This window comes from Electrophorus electricus, chromosome 11 (genome assembly GCF_041902795.1).
Source record: "Electrophorus electricus isolate QZ-2024a chromosome 11, ASM4190279v1, whole genome shotgun sequence".
Lineage (NCBI taxonomy): Eukaryota > Metazoa > Chordata > Actinopteri > Gymnotiformes > Gymnotidae > Electrophorus > Electrophorus electricus.
The window spans coordinates 17,947,972-17,967,500 of NC_137507.1; the positions used below are offsets into that span (position 1 = coordinate 17,947,972).

Here is a 19,529-nt window from a genome sequence, read left to right on the forward strand (position 1 = left end):
GTTCAGTGTTCATTTTGGCATATAATTTATATATACATTGACCACACAATTTATTAGAAACACTTATCTTGGATTTATATATACTGGCCACTTCAATAAAGATGCCTGTGCAACAGCATTTAGACATTCTTAGGTGGTATACCACACTCAACATAGCAGTGACACTAGTAGCCTTTGCCGTAACTCTGTAAACATTAGTCCCTGCAGAATCTTTGGAGCACATGCAACTCGAAGGTTCGAAGGCAGTGTTTACATACTCCAAGAAAGATAGCCCAAGGACTTTGGCAAAGAAGGAAAAAACTAAAAACAATTTGAAGAAATATTTAGTCAGCATTTTAGATAACATGAAAGATTCCATGAGTAGTGACTGGAACCATTTCAAAACCATTGTGTGTGACCTACGAGCCAGAAGCACTGATGTGTAACCAGATACGGTAATTGTATCATAGGGATCAATCATGATTAAACAGAGAAAACAGCACAATGTGGGCATTGAATATTTCCTGTATATTCAGAGTAAATGAGACATTTTTAAATGACAAATGTGTTTATTGTAGACTACAGCATATGAAAAAATTTAAATTACAAAAATAAACAGAAATTATATTTGAAAATTCTGAGTGTAAACAAGCTTGCCATAACTTGGGCTGTTTAGACAGCCATTCTTTGTCACTTTTCACATGTAAATCTGATTATACAACATATGTATCTGATTATAGATCTGATTATCCTTCGGTACAATTGAATATCTCTACATTTTACATGTTTACCTACACAGCATTACTAGCCTGGAATCTTCTTCAGATATATATATATAATCCACACCTTAATCAGATTTATTCATATCCTAATCAACCTCATTCTCGTGTTGGCAGTTGGCTAAAACGAGGAAAAACATTTTCATGATTCCCCAACAATCACACCCAAATATGACACAGAAACCCAGTGTGTTTTTTGGTGAAAAATTAAGTGATCTGGGCTTATATATGTAAACCCTACATATCCACTGTTGCAGCAGACATTTTATTTGGATGCTAAGCAATGCAAAAATACTACATCTGTAATCTAAAACACCTCTTTTCAAGGTGCACAATGATTTTCTGCTATGTTGCTCACAAGGCCATAACTCCCAACAGCCCAAACATCCCAGTGTTTAGGTTATGGTTCTTCTCTCTGTCTCCGATCTTCATCCCATCCTACCCTTTCTCCCCCAGCATCAGACATTGCCCAAACCTTTAACACCATTGGTTAAAGCACAGTGACTGGCACAGCTCAGTGACCGGCAAAGCCTATGGCCGCTGAGTGAGCCTGCTTTTGCCCTCCTCCTGCTCGGCCAATTTAAAGTGCGTATATGCGAGGATGCCGCTGAGAGTACACAGTATGCCCAGGCCCTGGTGCAGAGACAGCGGATCATGGAAGAGCATGTATCCGCCCAGAAGGGTGATGCAAAACTTGAAGTGTCCAAACATGTTGTAGCTGTAAGGGTCACAGGGTTAAAGGTTAATACTGCAAACTTGTTGAACATTTACAGTCCTCGCTGAGGTCAACTCAAGATAGAAGACAAATCACTGCAAATTCCTAGGTCCAATTTAAACACTTGGCAACAGACTCTAGCTACAGTTTTGTGTTTACAAACATGGAGCTTGACCTGCAGTTATCATTCTGCTCTTTCTCCAGTTCCAGACTGTAGCTTTAAGAGAAGGGATCCAGTGACATTCTCATGTCTTATCCTATAATGAGGGATCGCACACAGTGGATCGTTGTTCAGGTCTAGCTGACTGAGAGCAAAGTTCACAGAGCAATGTAAGTGGTGCGCCCTCTTCAGGGAAAACTGATTAAAAAATCTGTCTGGAATGTCAGAACACTGAGTTTAGTTAAACAGTGAAGGAAGAGGTAAAGAGTATGACATCCTGCCCCACAGTCAGTGACAAAACAAAAACCTTACCCACAAGTTTGCATTTGGTAGGGGACAATAGAACTATACATAGATAATAAAAAAAACTAAAATTATACCATAAGCATTACAAAAACAATGTATTTTAGGCAACTCTGTAATTCACTGTTCCCAATCATTAAAGTAATTTTATGGGAAAGCAATATGGAAATGGCTTTATCTTCATTGCTGAGCTTGGTTCAGATCTCTCAGGTAACGTCTAGTGGGTGGTCAGGCTTCCATGAATGCACTGCTTGTTTGTCTTCTTGGGCATTGCCCTGCCAACAGCACCAGCTGTGTTTGGTAGAATAACTCAGTAGTGAAATAAGAGTCCTGACATTACTTGGGGTCTGGCCAAATATGCCGAGTAAATACTTGCTGAGTAGATATGGTCTGTGACAAAAAGGACCCAAAGCCAGGCTGTTCACAAAGACACATCTGATGCTTCACAGCAGAAGGATACGTGAGTGGAGATGTGTTTCCAATGATCCAGTATATGGAGAGATTCACAAGGAAGGCGATTATCCCTGACAGGAAAACCATCACCTAAAATGAAGCAAACACAACATCAGAACATCGCCATTGTGCCCTTTAACAACCAAGCCAAAATTTCACTCCACTAAAACTGACCATTAAGCTGAAATGTCTCAAACAATTAAGAGCCTTCTTTAGGATGGTAAGTAATGCTACTCAAAATAGACCATGCAAATAAACCGGCTTTTTCTGAGGGACCTCAGGACATAGGCGCCACTGTTATGTGTTTTTAAATTCCTGTGGTGATGGGTGTGTCTGACCAGTGAAACAGGGAGGTTTCTCACTCACCAGGGCCTGGAGAGACCAGGGGCCAAAGATGCCTCCTTCTCCGGTGAGAGGCTCAAAGAAGGGGACAAGCAGGAGAAGGAAGGCCGAGGACATGGGCGCCTGGTAATACAGCAGTTGCATAGAGTTCACCTGAAGCTCATGCTGTTTCGTTCCCACCCACTACAAAAGACAGAAGAGAAGCACAAGCACTGAACACACAATTAAACTGGATGCCGCCGAGTTACTCTGTCTACAGATAGGCCAATAAAATTCTTTAACCTTACTGAAAATGTTGTGTTTATTAGGAATGCATATAGCAATTTTGAGGGTCGTAATGACAAGCGTCAGAGTTATAATACAACGCGTGCACCATAAATATCAGTAACTTTCTTTTAAAAGTTATAAACAGGCCATTTTGTCTGTTTGGACTCATGGTTGCTATGAAGCAGAGGACAGAGCCTTGCACTTACCACTTGGTAGAGTGAAGTGACAAACACCCCCAGAGTAGCGAAGACAATGCCCAGCAGATTAAACTTGACGTCGTAATAGGAGTTCAGCATAACCCCCAGAGTAATGGGGACCTTTCAAGGGGAAAAGCAACAACTCTACACATTTTGCTGTCTATTAAGCACAATACGGATCACTGATATATGCACGGGTATATTAGGACACGGTTAGCTAGCCTGGAGAGTTTATGGCACGTAAAGTTTGACGTGATCTGATTTCACTTCCATTTAAGTGCAATATAACGAGGCTACTCACCAAAGTTATTTTGATCTTATTGGAAAACGTCTTGCGATAATAGACGGTCTGTATGGCAATGATGACCGGCGTGGTCATGGCCTTGGCGAGCTGGTACGTCCCGATCGTGTTGCTCTGTAGGGACAGGTTCGTGAAAGCCACGAAACCGCAGAAGCTCAGGGCGAGCAGCACGATGCTGGAGGGCCGGAGGACTTTCGGGGAGAAAACGTGCATTTGCCGGCACACCACCAGCCCGAGCCACGTTAGCACGAAATGCACCAGGGTCAGCGTCACGTTCGGGAAGCCGTAGTGCACGTAAATCCATTTGTTGAGGAAAACGATACACGTGGACGCCAGCAGATTGAGCAGCAGCCCCGCGGCGAGGCGGCCGTGGCTGAAGAGGTCGCGAAGCCGCGCGGACATGGCGGGTCGGAGCGGGACTCGGCGCGAGCTTCGGGCAGCCTGCGGCCGACTGGGGACGTCGCGCAAGGCAACGTTACCGCGGCGCTCGCGAGACGCACGCGCGCTCTCCGAACAAGCGGCCCGCGCGGACGGCGCAAAACCCGAGTTCCATCGCGGCGCGCAGGTCCGGAGGTTCCGCTGAACGCGCGGTTGTGACGTCACCAGACGCGCCGCTACCGCGGCAGCGCGCCCGCAAGAGGCGGAGGAGCAGCTCGAGCTCGGCCACGTCGGTGCGCTACGGCGCCGCCTCGCGGTTTCGCCAAACAAGGTGGGAGTTCAGAGGCGTTCGAGCGGAGCAGCTTTGCTGAACTTGAAATGCAAAGTGCATGCACATTTATGCAATTCAGACTTCAGAAAAGCCGACTGCTTAAAACACTTAGGTGTCACACAGGCCTTTTAGTGGTTGCTAAGGAAGGATCTGGCATAAAAGGCAATGCTAGAATATCCAGATTTAGCAGCATCACACATCTCTGTTTACTAAATAAAAAATAAACACTGCTTGAGGCTCGTTCAAATACTATTTTGGGGAGGAAAGACTACTAGCACCAGGTCACAGTTCTCCAACCATTCACAAATCTTTATTCAAGTACAAAATACAAGACATCTCTGATTCTTTTAAAAAGCCAAATGAAAGAAAGAAAGCATGAGGGTGTATGTCACAGGATCTAGGACTGGAGCTCATAGCCAAGCGGATCCAGCCCTTTATCCAACAAGAGCAGAGATGACTCTCTCATCTTCTGAAGAAACTTCTGAAGCTCTTCTCTAGTGAAAACCTATACACACACACACACACACACACACACAGATTTACAAATTTCTAACATGGTATTAAAACCAGCTTTATCAGTCATAAAATACTTTAGCTCATTATGATTAAAATGCATTTTAATCATTTATAAAGCAAAAACCCAAACTCTTACTACACTGAAAATTAAGAGAAAAAGGTGAAAAGACAGGAATGTAGAAAATAGAGAGGAGAGGAGAGGAGGAGAGGAAAAGGATGGAACGGGGACAACAGGAGGACAGAGGAGTGACCTCGTAGAGTCTGTGTTGGTCGGAGGCGATGATGTCGGCGAGACGAAGGCTCTCCTGGTGGCGCGCAGTCCGCTGCAGCACTGTGAGTAGCAGGAATGTCATCATGGGCAAACATAGGCGCCGCAACAGAGCCATCTGAACAGAGCGCTCAGAGTCCTCCTCAGCATCCTGAAAGACACACACACACACAGACAGAGCAAGAGAGAGACAGACACACAGACAGAGCAAGAGAGAGACAGACACACAGACAGAGCAAGAGAGAGACAGACACACAGACAGAGCAAGAGAGAGACAGACACACAGACAGAGCAAGAGAGAGACAGACACACACACACAGAGCAAGAGAGAGACAGACACACACACACACAGACAGAGCAAGAGAGAGACAGACACACAGACAGAGCAAGAGAGAGACAGACACACAGACAGAGCAAGAGAGAGACAGACACACAGACAGAGCAAGAGAGAGACAGACACACACACACACAGACAGAGCAAGAGAGAGACAGACACACACACACACAGACAGAGCAAGAGAGAGACAGACACACACACACACAGACAGAGCAAGAGAGAGACAGACACACACACACAGACAGAGCAAGAGAGAGACAGACACACACACACAGACAGAGCAAGAGAGAGACAGACACACACACACACACACACAGACAGAGCAAGAGAGAGAGACACACACACACACAGACAGAGCAAGAGAGAGACAGACACACACACACACACAGACAGAGCAAGAGAGAGACAGACACACAGAGACACACACACACAGACAGAGCAAGAGAGAGACAGACACACAGAGACACACACACACAGACAGAGCAAGAGAGAGACAGACACACAGAGACACACACACACAGACAGAGCAAGAGAGAGACAGACACACAGAGAGCGAGAGAAAGAGAGAGAGGGGGGGGGGAGATATTAGGTTTATGAAACCCTCGGCCACTGAATGTGTTGAAGCACACACGTAAATCACCACCTCCTGCCCTGCCAAAAAAATGCTCCATTTATTTTGACATATTGATGTGATCCTGTGCCTGGGATTTAATAACACTGAGGGAATAAGCACGCATGCACGCACTCTAAAGTGTTCGTCGAGCCTCCCACGTAGCAGTGAACTGGCCGAAGCCCGAACACGGGAACCACCAGGTGTCTCACCTCTCTGACGTCGACCATCCAGCCTCCATCCACAAACAGCAGCACGTTGTATATGCGCTCCTTCACCTCCTCCGTTAGGGCCTCCAGCCGGCCCTGCCAGTTCTCAAACTCCATCTGCACGCATGCACACACATACACACACAGAAAGAAGGGTATTGTTGTAACAGTACGTCACATGCACATTTGAAACTTTTGGCTTTCTACTGAAGACTGCATTGCATAAAGAATGTTTATTTTACATCAGTTCATTAAAAACAGCTTTTTTTGACATAGCTGCATTCACTTATTGCTAAAATATTTCCAAGCACAGTACAATTCTCTGAATCATACACAGAAAACATATGGGCTGTCCTTATTAGCCAGCATACATTATAAAGCAAGACTTGATCTTGACTTGTGTTTCAAACTGCGTATTTGCAGCCCATTCAAGCTGTGCAGCGTTCAGCAAGAATTGGGACGGAGCCTAGAGTAGAGTGCGCACTATGTAGGGTGAGTGTGAAGTCAGTGGGAAAGGAGCAGACACCAGACCTTGTATTCTTTCTCCTTCATCTCATAGGCGACCTTCTCTGTGAACTTGGCCTGAGCAGGTGCAGTGGGCTTTACAGGAGAGGAGTTCAGGTGTCTGAACCACTCATTAAAGGCCTCATGGGCTTCCTGTTCTCACACACACACACACACACACACACACACACACACACACACACACACACACACACACACACACACACACACAGACACAGACTTACTATACAAGGCCATTACACTGTGAACAAAATTACCTTAAGTCTGAACCTTAGTTACTTAAGGTACATTTTTTAAAAATGCACACATTATAAAGACACTCAGTAGAAATACAAATCTCTGCACATCATTCCCCTCTGACCCAGAGGCCAAATGGTGCAAGTTGAGGGACGGGATTCTCACCAGGTAGGCACGAATACAGAGGTGTTCACGGATGGCGTTCTCCTCCTCCGCAGGCAGGGGCATGTTCATACCTTGCTCCTCCCACTGGTGGTAAATTTCCCTCATGGAATCTTTTGGAACCTTGGCGAAAACCAGCTTAGCAGCCTCGTGTTTCTTAGAGGCTGGGAAAGAGAGTTGGATGCAGCGTGAGGAGCAGAGAACAGAGCTGAACAGTTTTCTGTTGGCTTGGCAAGCCTAAACATCAAGAATTTTACATCTGAGATTTGGATAGTTTAACTGTGGAACCGAAAACGTGGTCAGATTGACACAAAACTGGTAGATTCTGCGTCGCCATCGCACCATTACTGGTACGTTAGTAGAAAAGAAGTCACTTTTATTGAAAATGCTCTCCGTTGCCAGTCAGGAGGGATGAGACCATATCTGTAGCATATCTGCATGCTCTATAGGTATAGAATAAATACTATGTAAAACAAGTGTATATTGGGAAGTACACAACACCAGGAGTCTTGTTTCGCTCTTCTCATGAGAAGAGACAACAGTTTACAGCTAAACTCCTGGATCACATTGCAAGACGTCAGATTTGGAGAGGGATAACCAAGACAACAGAAAGTGCCCAGCAATATTGGGAGAATGAACACACTGACACAGGGTCAGAAGTAGATAAGGTTTGGCCATGCTGACCACGTTTAGCACTATTCTGATGTAAAACCTCTGCAATTCCACATTAGCGCGTGACGACTGACCATATGTTTACATGTGCTCAGCGGAGGTGGACAGCTCAGGGTCCGAGAGTGGCATCCTGGACTTTGTCCCAGTTGTAGGTAGAAGTAGTGAAATGAACTTGGTGATAAACTCATGGTAGAACTTTTATGTTTGATCCTGCACTTTTACAAATCCACCACTCACAGACCAGTCTGCTGGAAGTGTGTCATGTTCGCCTCTGTTGCAGTGTTTTTGAAAGTTCAGTCTTTATATCGTTAGGCAGCATTACGTTCCACCCACCTAAGAACTTCCTCATGATGGCGTTGCTCTGTTTCAGGGCCTCAGCTCGCTGGGCGGGGTCAAACACCAGCCAATCAATGATGTCGATCTTCTGCTGGTCTTCCTTTTAAGGGGAGTGAAACATATTAACTGGTTAGATCTAATACATCGGATGAAGAAACAGCCCTGAGTACTTCAAATACTTACTAATATTAATTACTGAGTGCATGCTCAGACATTTATTTCAAAGTTAATTAATAAAAAAAAATGTCTTAAAACATACAAGCATAACTATAAGACTGAAAAGAATCAGTTCTTGGCAATGGTTATTTCTCCAGTCATAGTCCACAAGTAAATATTTCGAGCTACAATAGTTACTAGATTAAGCAAAGGTTTATAATGGGACAACACATTATAACTTTTTTTTTTTAAATCACATTACCGGCCTTTGCGAGTCTGCTATGTACAAATAAGCCTTCTCACAAACCACAACAACGGCACCGCGTACCGTGTGCAAACTAATTTCTGATGAAGGACCGAATTGATTGAAGAATTTCCATTAGTTAGATAAAACAAAGTGCAGGCCAATAGCATGTAGCTGGTGTGTGTGTGTGTAGTACCGCTGTAGTGCCAGTGTCAAGGGCAGGGGTCAGATCATGGTGGGAGAACTCCTCACTGTCTCTTTCTCTGACTGTCTCTACCACTGTTTTAGTGATGGCTGCCACGTCCAAACCTGGAGGCACAACCACGTCATTCTCTGATTTAGTCTCTACCATCAACACTCCGAGTGGTCAGAGGGTGTAGTGTTGTCTGGGGAAGTTATTAGTTGTTATTAGTTATTGATGTGAGTCACTGAAGAAACAACGCACTTCTATTTACACCAGCTGTCTTCCGTTTTCAGTAGGTATCTGAGAATAGGTGAAATCTTAGAGAAAAGCCCTTTATTGAATATTTGTTGAACAAGATTATATAGAAACCAAAATTCAAACAAAGAAAGAAGCGCACAAGTCAAATGGAAACAAACAAACGAAAAAACATTGTGGCCAAACCTCTTAAAACGTTTGTGAACAAACATATAAACCAGATTGATGGGCGGGTACTTGTCCAGTTGAAGAACAAACGGATGATCAGAGGAATGATAAATATGCGGCTGGCTGGATGGATGGATGGATGGAGGAACAAATGAACGGGGTGCTTCTTCTCACCGGCTTTGCTGGCAAGCTCCAGGCAGCGCCTGCGTTGTTCGTTCTCCGTCACCTCCTCCAGGAAGCGGGCGTACTGGGTCACAGCCATCTCTATCGGCAGGTGACTGACGTAGAAAGCAATCAGCTCCAGTTGCTTCTCCTTCACCAGCAGAGAGATGTAAGCCTTCAGCACATCCACACACACCTCCTCCTGCAGGGAGGGAGGGAGAGAGAGATAAAGAAAAGGATAGCGAGAGTTGGTAAAAAAAAATTAAATAAATAATTTTCAGTTAAACTTTTTTTTACGAGTGTGTGCATGTGTGTACCTTGAGCTGCATGCCAAGACTGCGGTAGAATAGCACCAGGTGTGTCATGAAGCGCAGGAGATGACCCGGCAGGGGCGGAGTCCTTCCCAACCAATCACTGAACTCCTCCATTAGGCCTGCCACATGCCACACACACACACACACACACTCTCACAATGCACCTCAGCACCAAACTGCAAATCCCCAAAGCCCAGCCAGCCCACAGCATTACCATCCAAGTCTGAGAGTATGACAAACTTCTGGATGACGTGGTAGTGTTCCCGGGTCGCCTCCAGGACACTCTGTCAAACACACAATCAAGTCAACATGAGTATCTGTAACAGAACAAAACCACTGGCATGTTCAGTACTCAGATGTACCTAATGCAATGGCCCATAAGTCTAAGTGCAAGGTAGTTCTCCCTCGTAAAGGGGGAGGGGGAGCGTAGCTCGACTCTACCCCTACTTCAGGATAAATCCGACCCGTTACACCAACCTTTGACTCGGTGGCTTGGAGCTCCTCAAATACTTTTTCCATCGTCCAACTGAAAGACAATATAATCAGAATGAAAAGAACCATTATGCTGAGGGTCTAAGTGACTCTGGAGGCAAAAACCTTTTGTATTATTATTATTATTATTATTATTGTTTACATTTATATAGTGCCTTTCTCAAGTCTTGTTGAAATGTGAACAGGCTAAGCATGCATTTGATCATTTTATCTGCCTAACTAATGAGTGTATGAGTGGGCATTGTAATAGGCATCTGTACCTGTCTGTATATTAATTAGTGGACGTTATAAGCTGCCCGTAGACGTACGTGTGAACACTATAAGCTGTGTCTCCACCTGCCTGTAGACGTGCGGGTGGACACTACAAGCTGTGTTTCTACCTGGCCTCCAGGTACTCTCTGGGTAGCTCCTCCAATTCCTCGTGACTCAGACCAGATGAACGCATCTCCTGCTCCACCAGGGTGTCCACAAGCACCCGGAAATACGCCCACACAGTGTCCTCCCACGTCTCACAGACAGGTAGCAGCTGGGGATGACGGGGGGGTTGAAATCAATAAAAAACAATCCCACTTACACAGAAAGAGAGATCGAGAGCGAGGGAGAGAGATCGAGAGGAAGAGAGAGACAAAGAGCGAGTGACCAGTGGAGAAAGCTTGAAGCAGGATAGATTCTCATCAGTTACCTGTCTGAGGTTTCCACTCAATACAGCGTAGATGGCTCTCTCATGCCTGTTGAACTGCTCCTGTAGACAAGTACATGCACACACGCGCACACACACAAACACACACGTGAGAGGCCATTCCCTTGCTGAGTGACTGAAGAGATCTGAGTTTGGACCTCACCTCCTCTGCCATCCGCCAGCAGCAGACCTTCCACACACACCTGTGGGGATTCCCCTCTACTGGCTCCAGCTCTGCACCACCTAAACACACACACAGGGTAAGGGAGAACATTTAGACCATTTATTACGGTGCGGTTTTAACAATGTGGCCAATGTGCCACCAACGTCTCTGTGTGTACCATTACAGGAAAAGTGTGCGCGTGTCTGTTCTTACAGGGAACATGTAGAACGTGTGTGTGTTATCACCTCCGTTGATGTTGGGGTCATGGTACAGCTTCCAACCTTCTAAAGTGGCTGCACGCCAAGCCTGACCACAACGCTTACATAGTCTCTGAGCCTAAAGAGAGACAGATCATAAATAAAGAAAACCCCACCCAACACACACACACACACAGGCCAAAGGAGGATGGGCCCCCCCTTTGAGTCTTGGTTCCCCTCAAGGTTTCTTCCTCGTTCTCTAGGGAGTTTCTCCTTGCCACTGGTGCTCTCGGCTCGCTCACTGGGGGCTTGGACTCGGACATGCGTAAAGCTGTATAAACACATTTGACTGACCCCGGCGCAGCTGAATCTACCTCATCAGTCATGCCTGCACGGATGAGAGTGAAGAGGTATCGGAGCAGGCGTGCGTCATCCTCCCGGTCCAGGTCTGCCAGAGGCCTCTTCTGCCTGATGGGGGCGTCAGGGTCCAGCTCTGTCACCAGGGGCCTGCTAAAGCCTGCCATAGGCTTGTCCCGCCTCAGCTTCAGGGTGTGTAGGGTGTTCTCCCTGAACACACACACACACACACATGCGCACACACACACACACACAAAACACCGACAGATCCACAAATGTCTTTCATAACAGATGCAGGCCAACTGATTAATGGTACAGTCCAGTCACGTGCAAGCCCGTTTTTCACTCATCCATATTCTTTGTATATTAATCAAACAGTAATAAACAAGCATTAAGGAATAAAAAAACTCAACTATATATAAATATAAATTTATATATATATATTTATATATATATTTTTATATAAATTCATATAAATTTCTGACCCCTTGCAAAAAGGGAGATGCTCACCAGTACACAGTCTTGGCATAATACTCGATATTATCAGAAAAATCGCCAATGTCATCTTTGGCAATGCTCTCCAGCCAGTCCACTACCAGCTGCAGGGAACGAACACGAACGAACACACGAACACACGAACACACACACACACACACACACACACACAATTACAGGGGTTACACAGCACAGGTCCAACACTAACCAGCGCACACAGATTAGACAGAGAGCATCTGGAGCATTTCATTTTCATACTACATTCCTAAGTAGGATTGGGAACAAGTATGTTCACACTGCAAAAATGCCAGTATTTTTAATCTAGCATACTTCAAGAACTACTTCAGTCATGTACCCTGGAAAAGAAACAGTAGGGCTTGTTTCCTTTAAAAAAAAAAAAGAAAAAGAAAAAAAACAATGAAATCATTTACAGCGACTAAAGAAGTGTCTGAATTACAAGTATAAGAACACATTTCCTTAAATTTCCATATTCACATGCATGTATCAATTCAATTTGAAACACTTTAGTGTGGCTAGTTCACATTTCAAATTTGCCATCAGTAGTAGATAATGTAACCACATACTTTAGTGTGTTGTTCTTAAACCACACATGCGTCATAGATTATCTGAACGCAGTACTGCAGCTGTGAGCAAAGGAAGGCAAGAGGAATGTGTGTACCTGGCTCTGTCGGACCACGCCGTCCCTCTGGAACAGCTGCTCCATTATGACTTTCTCACTCTCACTGGGAACCTGATAAAAGATGATAAGGAATATTCTTCAACACCACACAAGCAGTAGACACTGGAGTGGAACTTTCGCTTATATCACTTACAGTAACGTCCATCATTAGACCATCCTCCATGGCGGTCTGGATCCTGTCCCTAAGGAAAGAAAGAACAAGCGCACAGAACCGAATGACGCTACCTGGAGACGGCACCTGTGCGTGTGCAGGCGGACGCGTGCGTACCTGTAGAGCGAGGTGATGAGTCTCCAGGTGACTGCCTCCTGCTCCAGCAGCCAGGCGACGCTGGCCGTCTTTGAGGTCTTCTGCTGCGTGGTGGCCGAGCGGAGGACCAGCTTCTGCAGGGTCTTCACCTGCACGCCATTTCACACGCACACACACACGGCAGTCTACTGACCGTTCGGCAAGAACCGAAGAACGGGTGCTGTAACGCAGTGTCTCGTGTGTGTGTACCTACCTTTTCCTGACAGATAGTCTCATAGTCTTCCAACAGGTCAAATACAGCACTGGACGAGTGATGCAGATATGACTGCAGAAACTCTGGGAAGAGGCTTACTGCAGCTGAGAGAGAGAGAGAGAGAGAGAGAGAGAGAGAGAGAGAGCGAGAGCGAGAGCGAGAGCGAGAGAGAGCGAGAGAGAGAGAGAGAGAGAGAGAGCGAGAGAGAGAGAGAGAGAGCGAGAGAGAGAGAGAGAGAGCGAGAGAGAGAGAGCGAGAGAGAGAGAGAGAGAGCGAGAGAGAGCGAGAGAGAGCGAGAGAGAGAGAGAGAGAGAGAGAGAGCGAGAGAGAGAGAGAGAGCGAGAGAGAGAGAGAGAGAGAGAGCGAGAGAGAGAGAGAGAGAGAGAGAGCGAGAGAGAGAGAGAGAGAGCGAGAGAGAGAGAGCGAGAGACTCAAGTTTGTAAACATTTACTGGGAGAGCCATGAATCCTGGTCATGTTATATATTTCCAGGAGTACATGCATACCAGCCTCCCCTGGGTCGTCCTCCTTCAGCATAACAGCACTCATGTTCACCTCATCTGTGAAGCTGCCGTCCTCAAACACAGACATGGGGGAAGGGTAGAGGGTGTTGGTCCAGTCACTCTCATCCAGGTTCTGAGATTTAACGTACCCAAGAAGAGCAGAAGGGGGGGAAAAAAGCACTCTAGGAAACGATGTTACAGGAGGCCAGTGTAGTTTTTTCTCCCTCACCGTCACGGGCAAGCTCGCGGAGACGCCCGTGGTGTTTGTGTCCTGCATGCTGTGACTCTCACCACGCTGAGGCTGCCTTTGGCATGAGGCGTGTTCACGAAGCGTGACGACTTGCTCCCCGTGCGCAAGATGGCCGACACGTCCGGGTTCCTGAGGGCACTCCTGGGGGTGCCTGCGCCAAGAACGCGATAATTGCCAAAGACGTCGGCGGTTAAGTACACAACCACAAATGTGCAGAATCTGACATGGTCCACACACACACACGTGCACACAGCAGCACAGCAAAGTGTGGATGTGGGAAGAAAACAGCAGGCCTTTTAAGGTCATTGACTGAGAACAGTGTGTGAACGGATGCTGCGCGGTTGTCCAGCGGTGGAGAAGGGTTCTTACAGGACTGTTTGAAGAGGGAAAGAGGCGTGGCACGCGAAGGGGCCCAACCAGGGGTCATAGTGCCGCTGGCTGGGGTGAAAGCGTCATCCTGTGCAAGTGTAACTGGACAGACATTTAAGGATCGAACACAACGTACCTACTGCGGCGCAGTAATTAGGGAACGAAGGCAGGGCCGATTTGTTGTTTACAGTGCTAATGTGGATCTGCCTTTATGACACCATTAAAGCCAGCATTTAAAGTAGTACATCAGGGACTACTATAGGCAGAGCTCTCTGCCCATGAGACCAAACGTGCTAAGGATACATGCAGCCTTTTTGCTTCTTCTTCGTGCTGCTCGTGTCACTTCGAACTCACGAACAACAGGAGAGTTCCTACACAGAACCACACAGAAAAGCAAGTAGCATTAACACACCAGAATACAAGAGGAAGTGTGAGATGTGTCACGCGCAACAACGTGGCTGTGATTCAGTTCCAGCTCATGCCGCAGACCACAAGACAGATGTTACTGGCCTAAATACAACCTCGATTGTTCTTGTTATTTAAAAAGAAAAATGAAGAAGCCCTGTATATTGTTTCAAATGTTTCCTTTTAGCATGAGCAATTTCTTCCTTCCCAAACTAGTCAGAACCAGTTTACAGTAAAGGGGCCGTCATTCATTAGCCAGCAGGGTATTACTGGTATGGTGTAATAACTGTTAAGAGACAGAACACTGCTTATAGAGAGCTGCCCAGCCATCCAGCTGATCTCCAGATCAGCACTGATTCCAGGCAAAGCCATGTCTCCGCTGCGGCTTTACTCCTCTGTGATTGCTGCCACAGCTGACAGGGCCTGAATGAAGCATGCATGCACCTCCACAACAACCCCAACTACGGCTGTGAAGCTTGTACAGCTGGCCAGGATTACTCTACCTATCAGTCGGCATAACTACAGTGCCGCTATGTTTCACCTGAGGATGCTTTAACATCCGCAGTTAGGACTCCCAAAGTAGTGAAAAGTTCGTGCAGGTATGTGACTTGTGCAACATGCTATGCTAGTTAGCTAGCACATACAGCCAGAAAACTAGGTTATTTAGGTACATTTCGTGTCAGACGGTTAGCTAACTTGCTGGACAGGACCTTAAGCGAACAAAAAAGATAAAATATCATATTACTTATATGTGTAAAGACAAGTAAGTGAGAATATTACCAATCCATGTCTGGACATCAATTTGTGTCTTCTAGACAACACTTGGAACCGGTTAGCTGCGCGCCCCCGCGTCTTCCTCGCTTTCTCCTCGACTACGGATAGTCATGCACCACACTGCCCTCCACTGGACAAAAGAGGAACTTCATAGTAATCCTAGTAGAAGACTTTATTCCTAGGTAATGGTCATCAGAATAACCTTTGCATCCTATTTTATCAAACCTAACGATTTTATACATTATGAAATCCTTCAAAGCTCTAGTTTTTCTGCTTTTTCAGTTTTTGAAATGGAAATTAAATTATTGCATGAAGTTTACACCTTATCATCTCATGTTACACTCTGGTTACTTTTACTATTGCACCATTAATAATTTAAAAATTAAACAATTTTTCATTTAACATTTTGACCTGATTAAAACATAGCAGACACAAAATTAACTCAATTTTGCCACAAAGTACTATGCAAATTATTATTGCATTTAATTGAGTCAGTTTATTGGCCAAGTAAATTTATGTGTCTTTGGAAATGGTCTCAGTGTAAATGGTGCACATAGATAAGCTCAAGTAAAATACGATATGTGCAGGTAAGATGACAATGCTGTTAGGATGGAAACAAGACAGACGGACATGAAGCTAATTCTGAATGTGTGCATTTGAGATGTAATTGATAGAAGTAAATATGCAAAACTGACTGAATGAATGCAGGAAATATTACATGGAATTATGGCATGAGTTATGAGAGGATAGATTAATCAGATCTGATTAATTATTGCATGTGGGAAGAAGATTTTCCTCTTTCATTATTGCACCAAATAATTAAATACTTGATGGTTTATATGTTATTTAGACTATAAGTCAACAAATCTTAGTGTACTGTAGTAAAAGATGAAGAGGTAGTAAATGTACACAGGATTCCCAGAGAAACAGGATGTTTCAGACAGAGGTCCTTCATCATGAATACAAATATGTGAAAATTATCTATATGATAGATCGCTCCTTTGCTCGTGTTTTACCTGTTGAGAGAACGGATGGAATGACCTATAAACTATCTACAGCTAAGAAAATAGGAATTTCTTTGGTGTTCACTTAAAATTTTATGATATAAAACATAAACACTTCAAAATCCTCCAGGATGCTGCCAAACCTCCACCCACCTCTAACAGATGAGACAAGAATATCAAACACATGCTTGCCAGGAGAGAGATAAATAATCAACCAATTACTGTATAATCAATCAAATAATAAGTGTAGCCAGAAACTGCTCTAGATGTGCTACATGTAAATTTATTGAAATGGCCACTAAAAAACAGCTCTAAAGGATCAATTTTTATTAGCCATAATTCTTATGCATCATTGCAGGAGTTGTCTATTGTACATCTTGCAAGAGAAATGTAATCTGCTATACATCAGAGAAATCAAGCAAAGGCTTGCTGATTATTTCCTGGAACATTATTGGACCATCAAAATTAAGGATTTGTCAGTTCCAGTTGCAAGTCATTTGAATGCTACTTTTGCAAAGTACTTTCTACTCCTACACTCCAGCCAGGGCTTTAGCCTGACAGTATTCTATCTATTGCCAAAAGAGGATATGTAGAGACTGCACAGCACTTCTGTAAGTGGCTCTGGACAAAGACAAGAACATCTGCCAAATTGTGTAAAAGTAATGCACAATGAAGGTAACGGAAACGTACGTTTTTACCACCTCTCTGTCTCGTTCCGTATATATAGACACAAGGTCTCCAGAGAAACAGGACGTTTCAGATCTGACCCGCACGCCTTGCGAGGAAATGAATGTAAGCACTTTGCTTGCACAGCTGACGAAGGACCTCTGTTCAAAATGTCCTGTTTCTCTGGAAACCTTGTGTGTACTTCAGTACCAGTTTGAATATCTCTACATATCTTACTAAAGTACAGAGCAGTTACTCACCTGGAATCTTCTTAGGCTTATTATCTATAAATCCAAAGTGGATTTCAGTTGAGTAACTTTAGTAAGAGATGGAGAGATATTCAAAATTGTAGTGAAGTGCAATGTTTCCAGAGAAACAGGACGTTTCAGACGGAGATCCTTCATCAGCTGTGATAGCAAAATATTTCTGAGGTTCTAGGCGGAGGGACCAGTTTATACTGGGAATAAATTGACTTATTTGGTGTATTTGGGGAAAAAACAATATAAGTATAACATACAGCAGAAAGACATTTAAAGAACATTGGTAGATAGCTCAGTGTAGTTCCAAGGCTAATGTCAAGTGCTGGACTGCAGCACCCGTGGGGTTTTAATAGGAAGGAGAGAACGATGGGTACATGTGTGTGCAATGATCGATAATCTGCAGACTGAGAGCGGTAAGTGATAGGGGTTTGTGAGTGGTATAGTGTGACTGGCTGACAGCCAGAGCATTGACAACATGGTTATAAAGTTTTAAGCGTGCAGATCAGTCCTTTTTATTTGAGTTTCTTAACTTCATTGTGGACATAACAACAACTGGCAATGCAAAAATACATATTTATTTCATGCAATATCTATTAGTATTAAAATTATAATACTCTCTATATAATCAGTTGTACAAGCAAAGTGCTTCGGAAGGAGGTGGATCCAGTTTATATAGAAAAAGGAAAAAGAACATGTTCAAATTCTTACATATATACAGAATATATATAACAAGGTTCCACTGCACTGGACTGAGATTGACTGAGATCTCATTGCTGGGGTCAAAGCTCCAAATGTCCCTGTCACCACTGGAACAATCTTGGCGTTAAACTTCCATATTCCCTCTATTTCTTCTTTCAGTCCCTCCAACTTTTCATATTCCTTCTTCTGGATGTTTCCATTAGTTCCACATCTATCACCACTGTGTATAACCTCTATTATCACTGTGTATAACCACTATTACCGCCATCTATAACCTCTATTACCACTGTGTATTCCCTCTATTTCTTCTTTCAGTCCCTCCAACTTTTCATATTCTTTCTGCTGGATGTTTCCATTAGTTCCACATCTATTACCACTGTGTATAATCTCTATTACCACTGTGTATAACCTCTATTACCACTGTGTATAATCTCTATTACCACTGTGTATAACCTCTATTACCACTGTGTATAATATCTATTACCACTATTACATCTATTACCACTGTGTATAACATCTATTACCGCCATCTATAACCTCTATTACCACTGTGTATAACCTCTATAATCACTATTACATCTATTACCACTGTGTATAACCTCTATTACCGCTGTGTATAACCTCTATTACCAATGTGTATGACCTCTATTACCACCGTCTATAACCTCTATAACCCCTGTGTATTACATTTATATGCTGTGTACTCCATCTTTTCCTATCATGTCTGGTTGGTTCTCCATTGCTTGTTTATCTGTTGGGATTTGGAGGTCCCACAGGATCTCAGCCTTGTAGTTCTCCACCTTCTCTGACCCTTCTCATTTGTTTCTGGGGATGGCCAGCTCACATGCATATCAAATGTCCCTGTATATGATCCCTGTCACTCAATCGTCTCTCTTAATTTACGCCTTCCCTCCCAGCATTTTACATTTTTTATTACATTTTTAGTTATAGTAATATCATTTGGGCTTCCATATACAAAGAAATTTTTAAGAATAGCTACTTTATCTGAATGTTTTGAATTAACTGGCTTTCTAACTTAAAGGTTAAATATTCTGACCGCTCATAATATTTATATCTAGATAACTTCATTATCAATACAGTTGTATTTATTGTATTGTACAGTTGTATTACAGTTGTATTTATTCCCCTGGTGCAGTCAATTCTGCTCTCCAAACTATATGATGTTGAGATAATACAGATGTTTATAATTTCCTTTTAATACATTTTTTTTTTATAGTTAATACATTTCTGTTTTTATGTATTACGAATTGCTATATATTCAAGTATCATTATCCCGTATTGCCCAAGGAAGACTGGTTCTCTTTTGAAACTGGCTTCTCAAGGAAATCTTCCTTATTCCACAGTGACATCTCAATCTAAAATAAGGGAGCGACAATAATGGGAGGTGGGACAAAGGAAGAGAAAACTTTCAGCCTCCGGTTCAAAATCCCACTAAA

General features: G+C 44.0%; 2 protein-coding genes across 3 annotated transcripts; both read right to left on the reverse strand.

The window, feature by feature from the left end:
* Positions 1 to 528: 528 nt before the first annotated feature.
* slc35e3 (solute carrier family 35 member E3) lies at positions 529 to 4,037 on the reverse strand. The gene is made up of 5 exons (XM_026997629.3): positions 3,497 to 4,037; positions 3,205 to 3,315; positions 2,756 to 2,914; positions 2,397 to 2,479; positions 529 to 1,476 (listed from the first exon to the last, which is right to left on the reverse strand). Exons 1-5 carry the CDS (start codon positions 3,896 to 3,898, stop codon positions 1,290 to 1,292), a joined length of 942 nt encoding a protein of 313 aa, XP_026853430.1. The 5' UTR covers positions 3,899 to 4,037; the 3' UTR covers positions 529 to 1,289.
* Positions 4,038 to 4,487: 450 nt separating this feature from the next.
* On the reverse strand, positions 4,488 to 15,545 carry nup107 (nucleoporin 107). Of its 2 annotated transcripts, XM_035528722.2 has the most exons (26): positions 15,450 to 15,545; positions 14,568 to 14,635; positions 14,265 to 14,366; positions 13,937 to 14,046; positions 13,649 to 13,778; positions 13,144 to 13,247; positions 12,912 to 13,039; positions 12,777 to 12,825; positions 12,623 to 12,694; positions 11,959 to 12,047; positions 11,466 to 11,658; positions 11,140 to 11,230; positions 10,895 to 10,974; positions 10,735 to 10,794; positions 10,433 to 10,578; positions 10,038 to 10,086; positions 9,775 to 9,844; positions 9,564 to 9,679; positions 9,259 to 9,448; positions 8,674 to 8,786; positions 8,075 to 8,177; positions 7,073 to 7,233; positions 6,677 to 6,802; positions 6,149 to 6,262; positions 4,973 to 5,140; positions 4,488 to 4,710 (listed from the first exon to the last, which is right to left on the reverse strand). In XM_035528722.2, exons 1-26 carry the CDS (start codon positions 15,455 to 15,457, stop codon positions 4,603 to 4,605), a joined length of 2,748 nt encoding a protein of 915 aa, XP_035384615.1. In that variant the 5' UTR covers positions 15,458 to 15,545; the 3' UTR covers positions 4,488 to 4,602. The 2 variants fall into 2 exon arrangements, with proteins under 2 accessions (XP_035384615.1, XP_081579880.1); XM_081723754.1 differs by lacking the exons at positions 14,265 to 14,366; positions 14,568 to 14,635; positions 15,450 to 15,545 and adding an exon at positions 14,401 to 14,543.
* Between the last annotated feature and the right edge of the window lie 3,984 nt (positions 15,546 to 19,529).

What these genes read in the sequence shown, in the direction of transcription:
- slc35e3 (XM_026997629.3), bottom strand. Translation starts at nt 3,898, where the DNA reads ATGTCCGCGCGGCTTCGCGACCTCTTCAGCCACGGCCGCCTCGCCGCG. An exon ending in TCACTTCACTCTACCAAGTG is followed by an intron (nt 2,915 to 3,204) that starts GTAAGTGCAAGG and finishes TGTCTTTTGTAG; the next exon opens with TGGGTGGGAACGAAACAGCA. An exon ending in GGAAACACATCTCCACTCAC is followed by an intron (nt 1,477 to 2,396) that starts GTATCCTTCTGC and finishes TGACCCTTACAG; the next exon opens with CTACAACATGTTTGGACACT.
- nup107 (XM_035528722.2), bottom strand. An exon ending in CCAAAGGCAGCCTCAGCGTG is followed by an intron (nt 13,779 to 13,936) that starts GTGAGAGTCACA and finishes GTTAAATCTCAG; the next exon opens with AACCTGGATGAGAGTGACTG. An exon ending in ACCAACACAGACTCTACGAG is followed by an intron (nt 4,711 to 4,972) that starts GTCACTCCTCTG and finishes GTGTGTGTATAG; the next exon opens with GTTTTCACTAGAGAAGAGCT.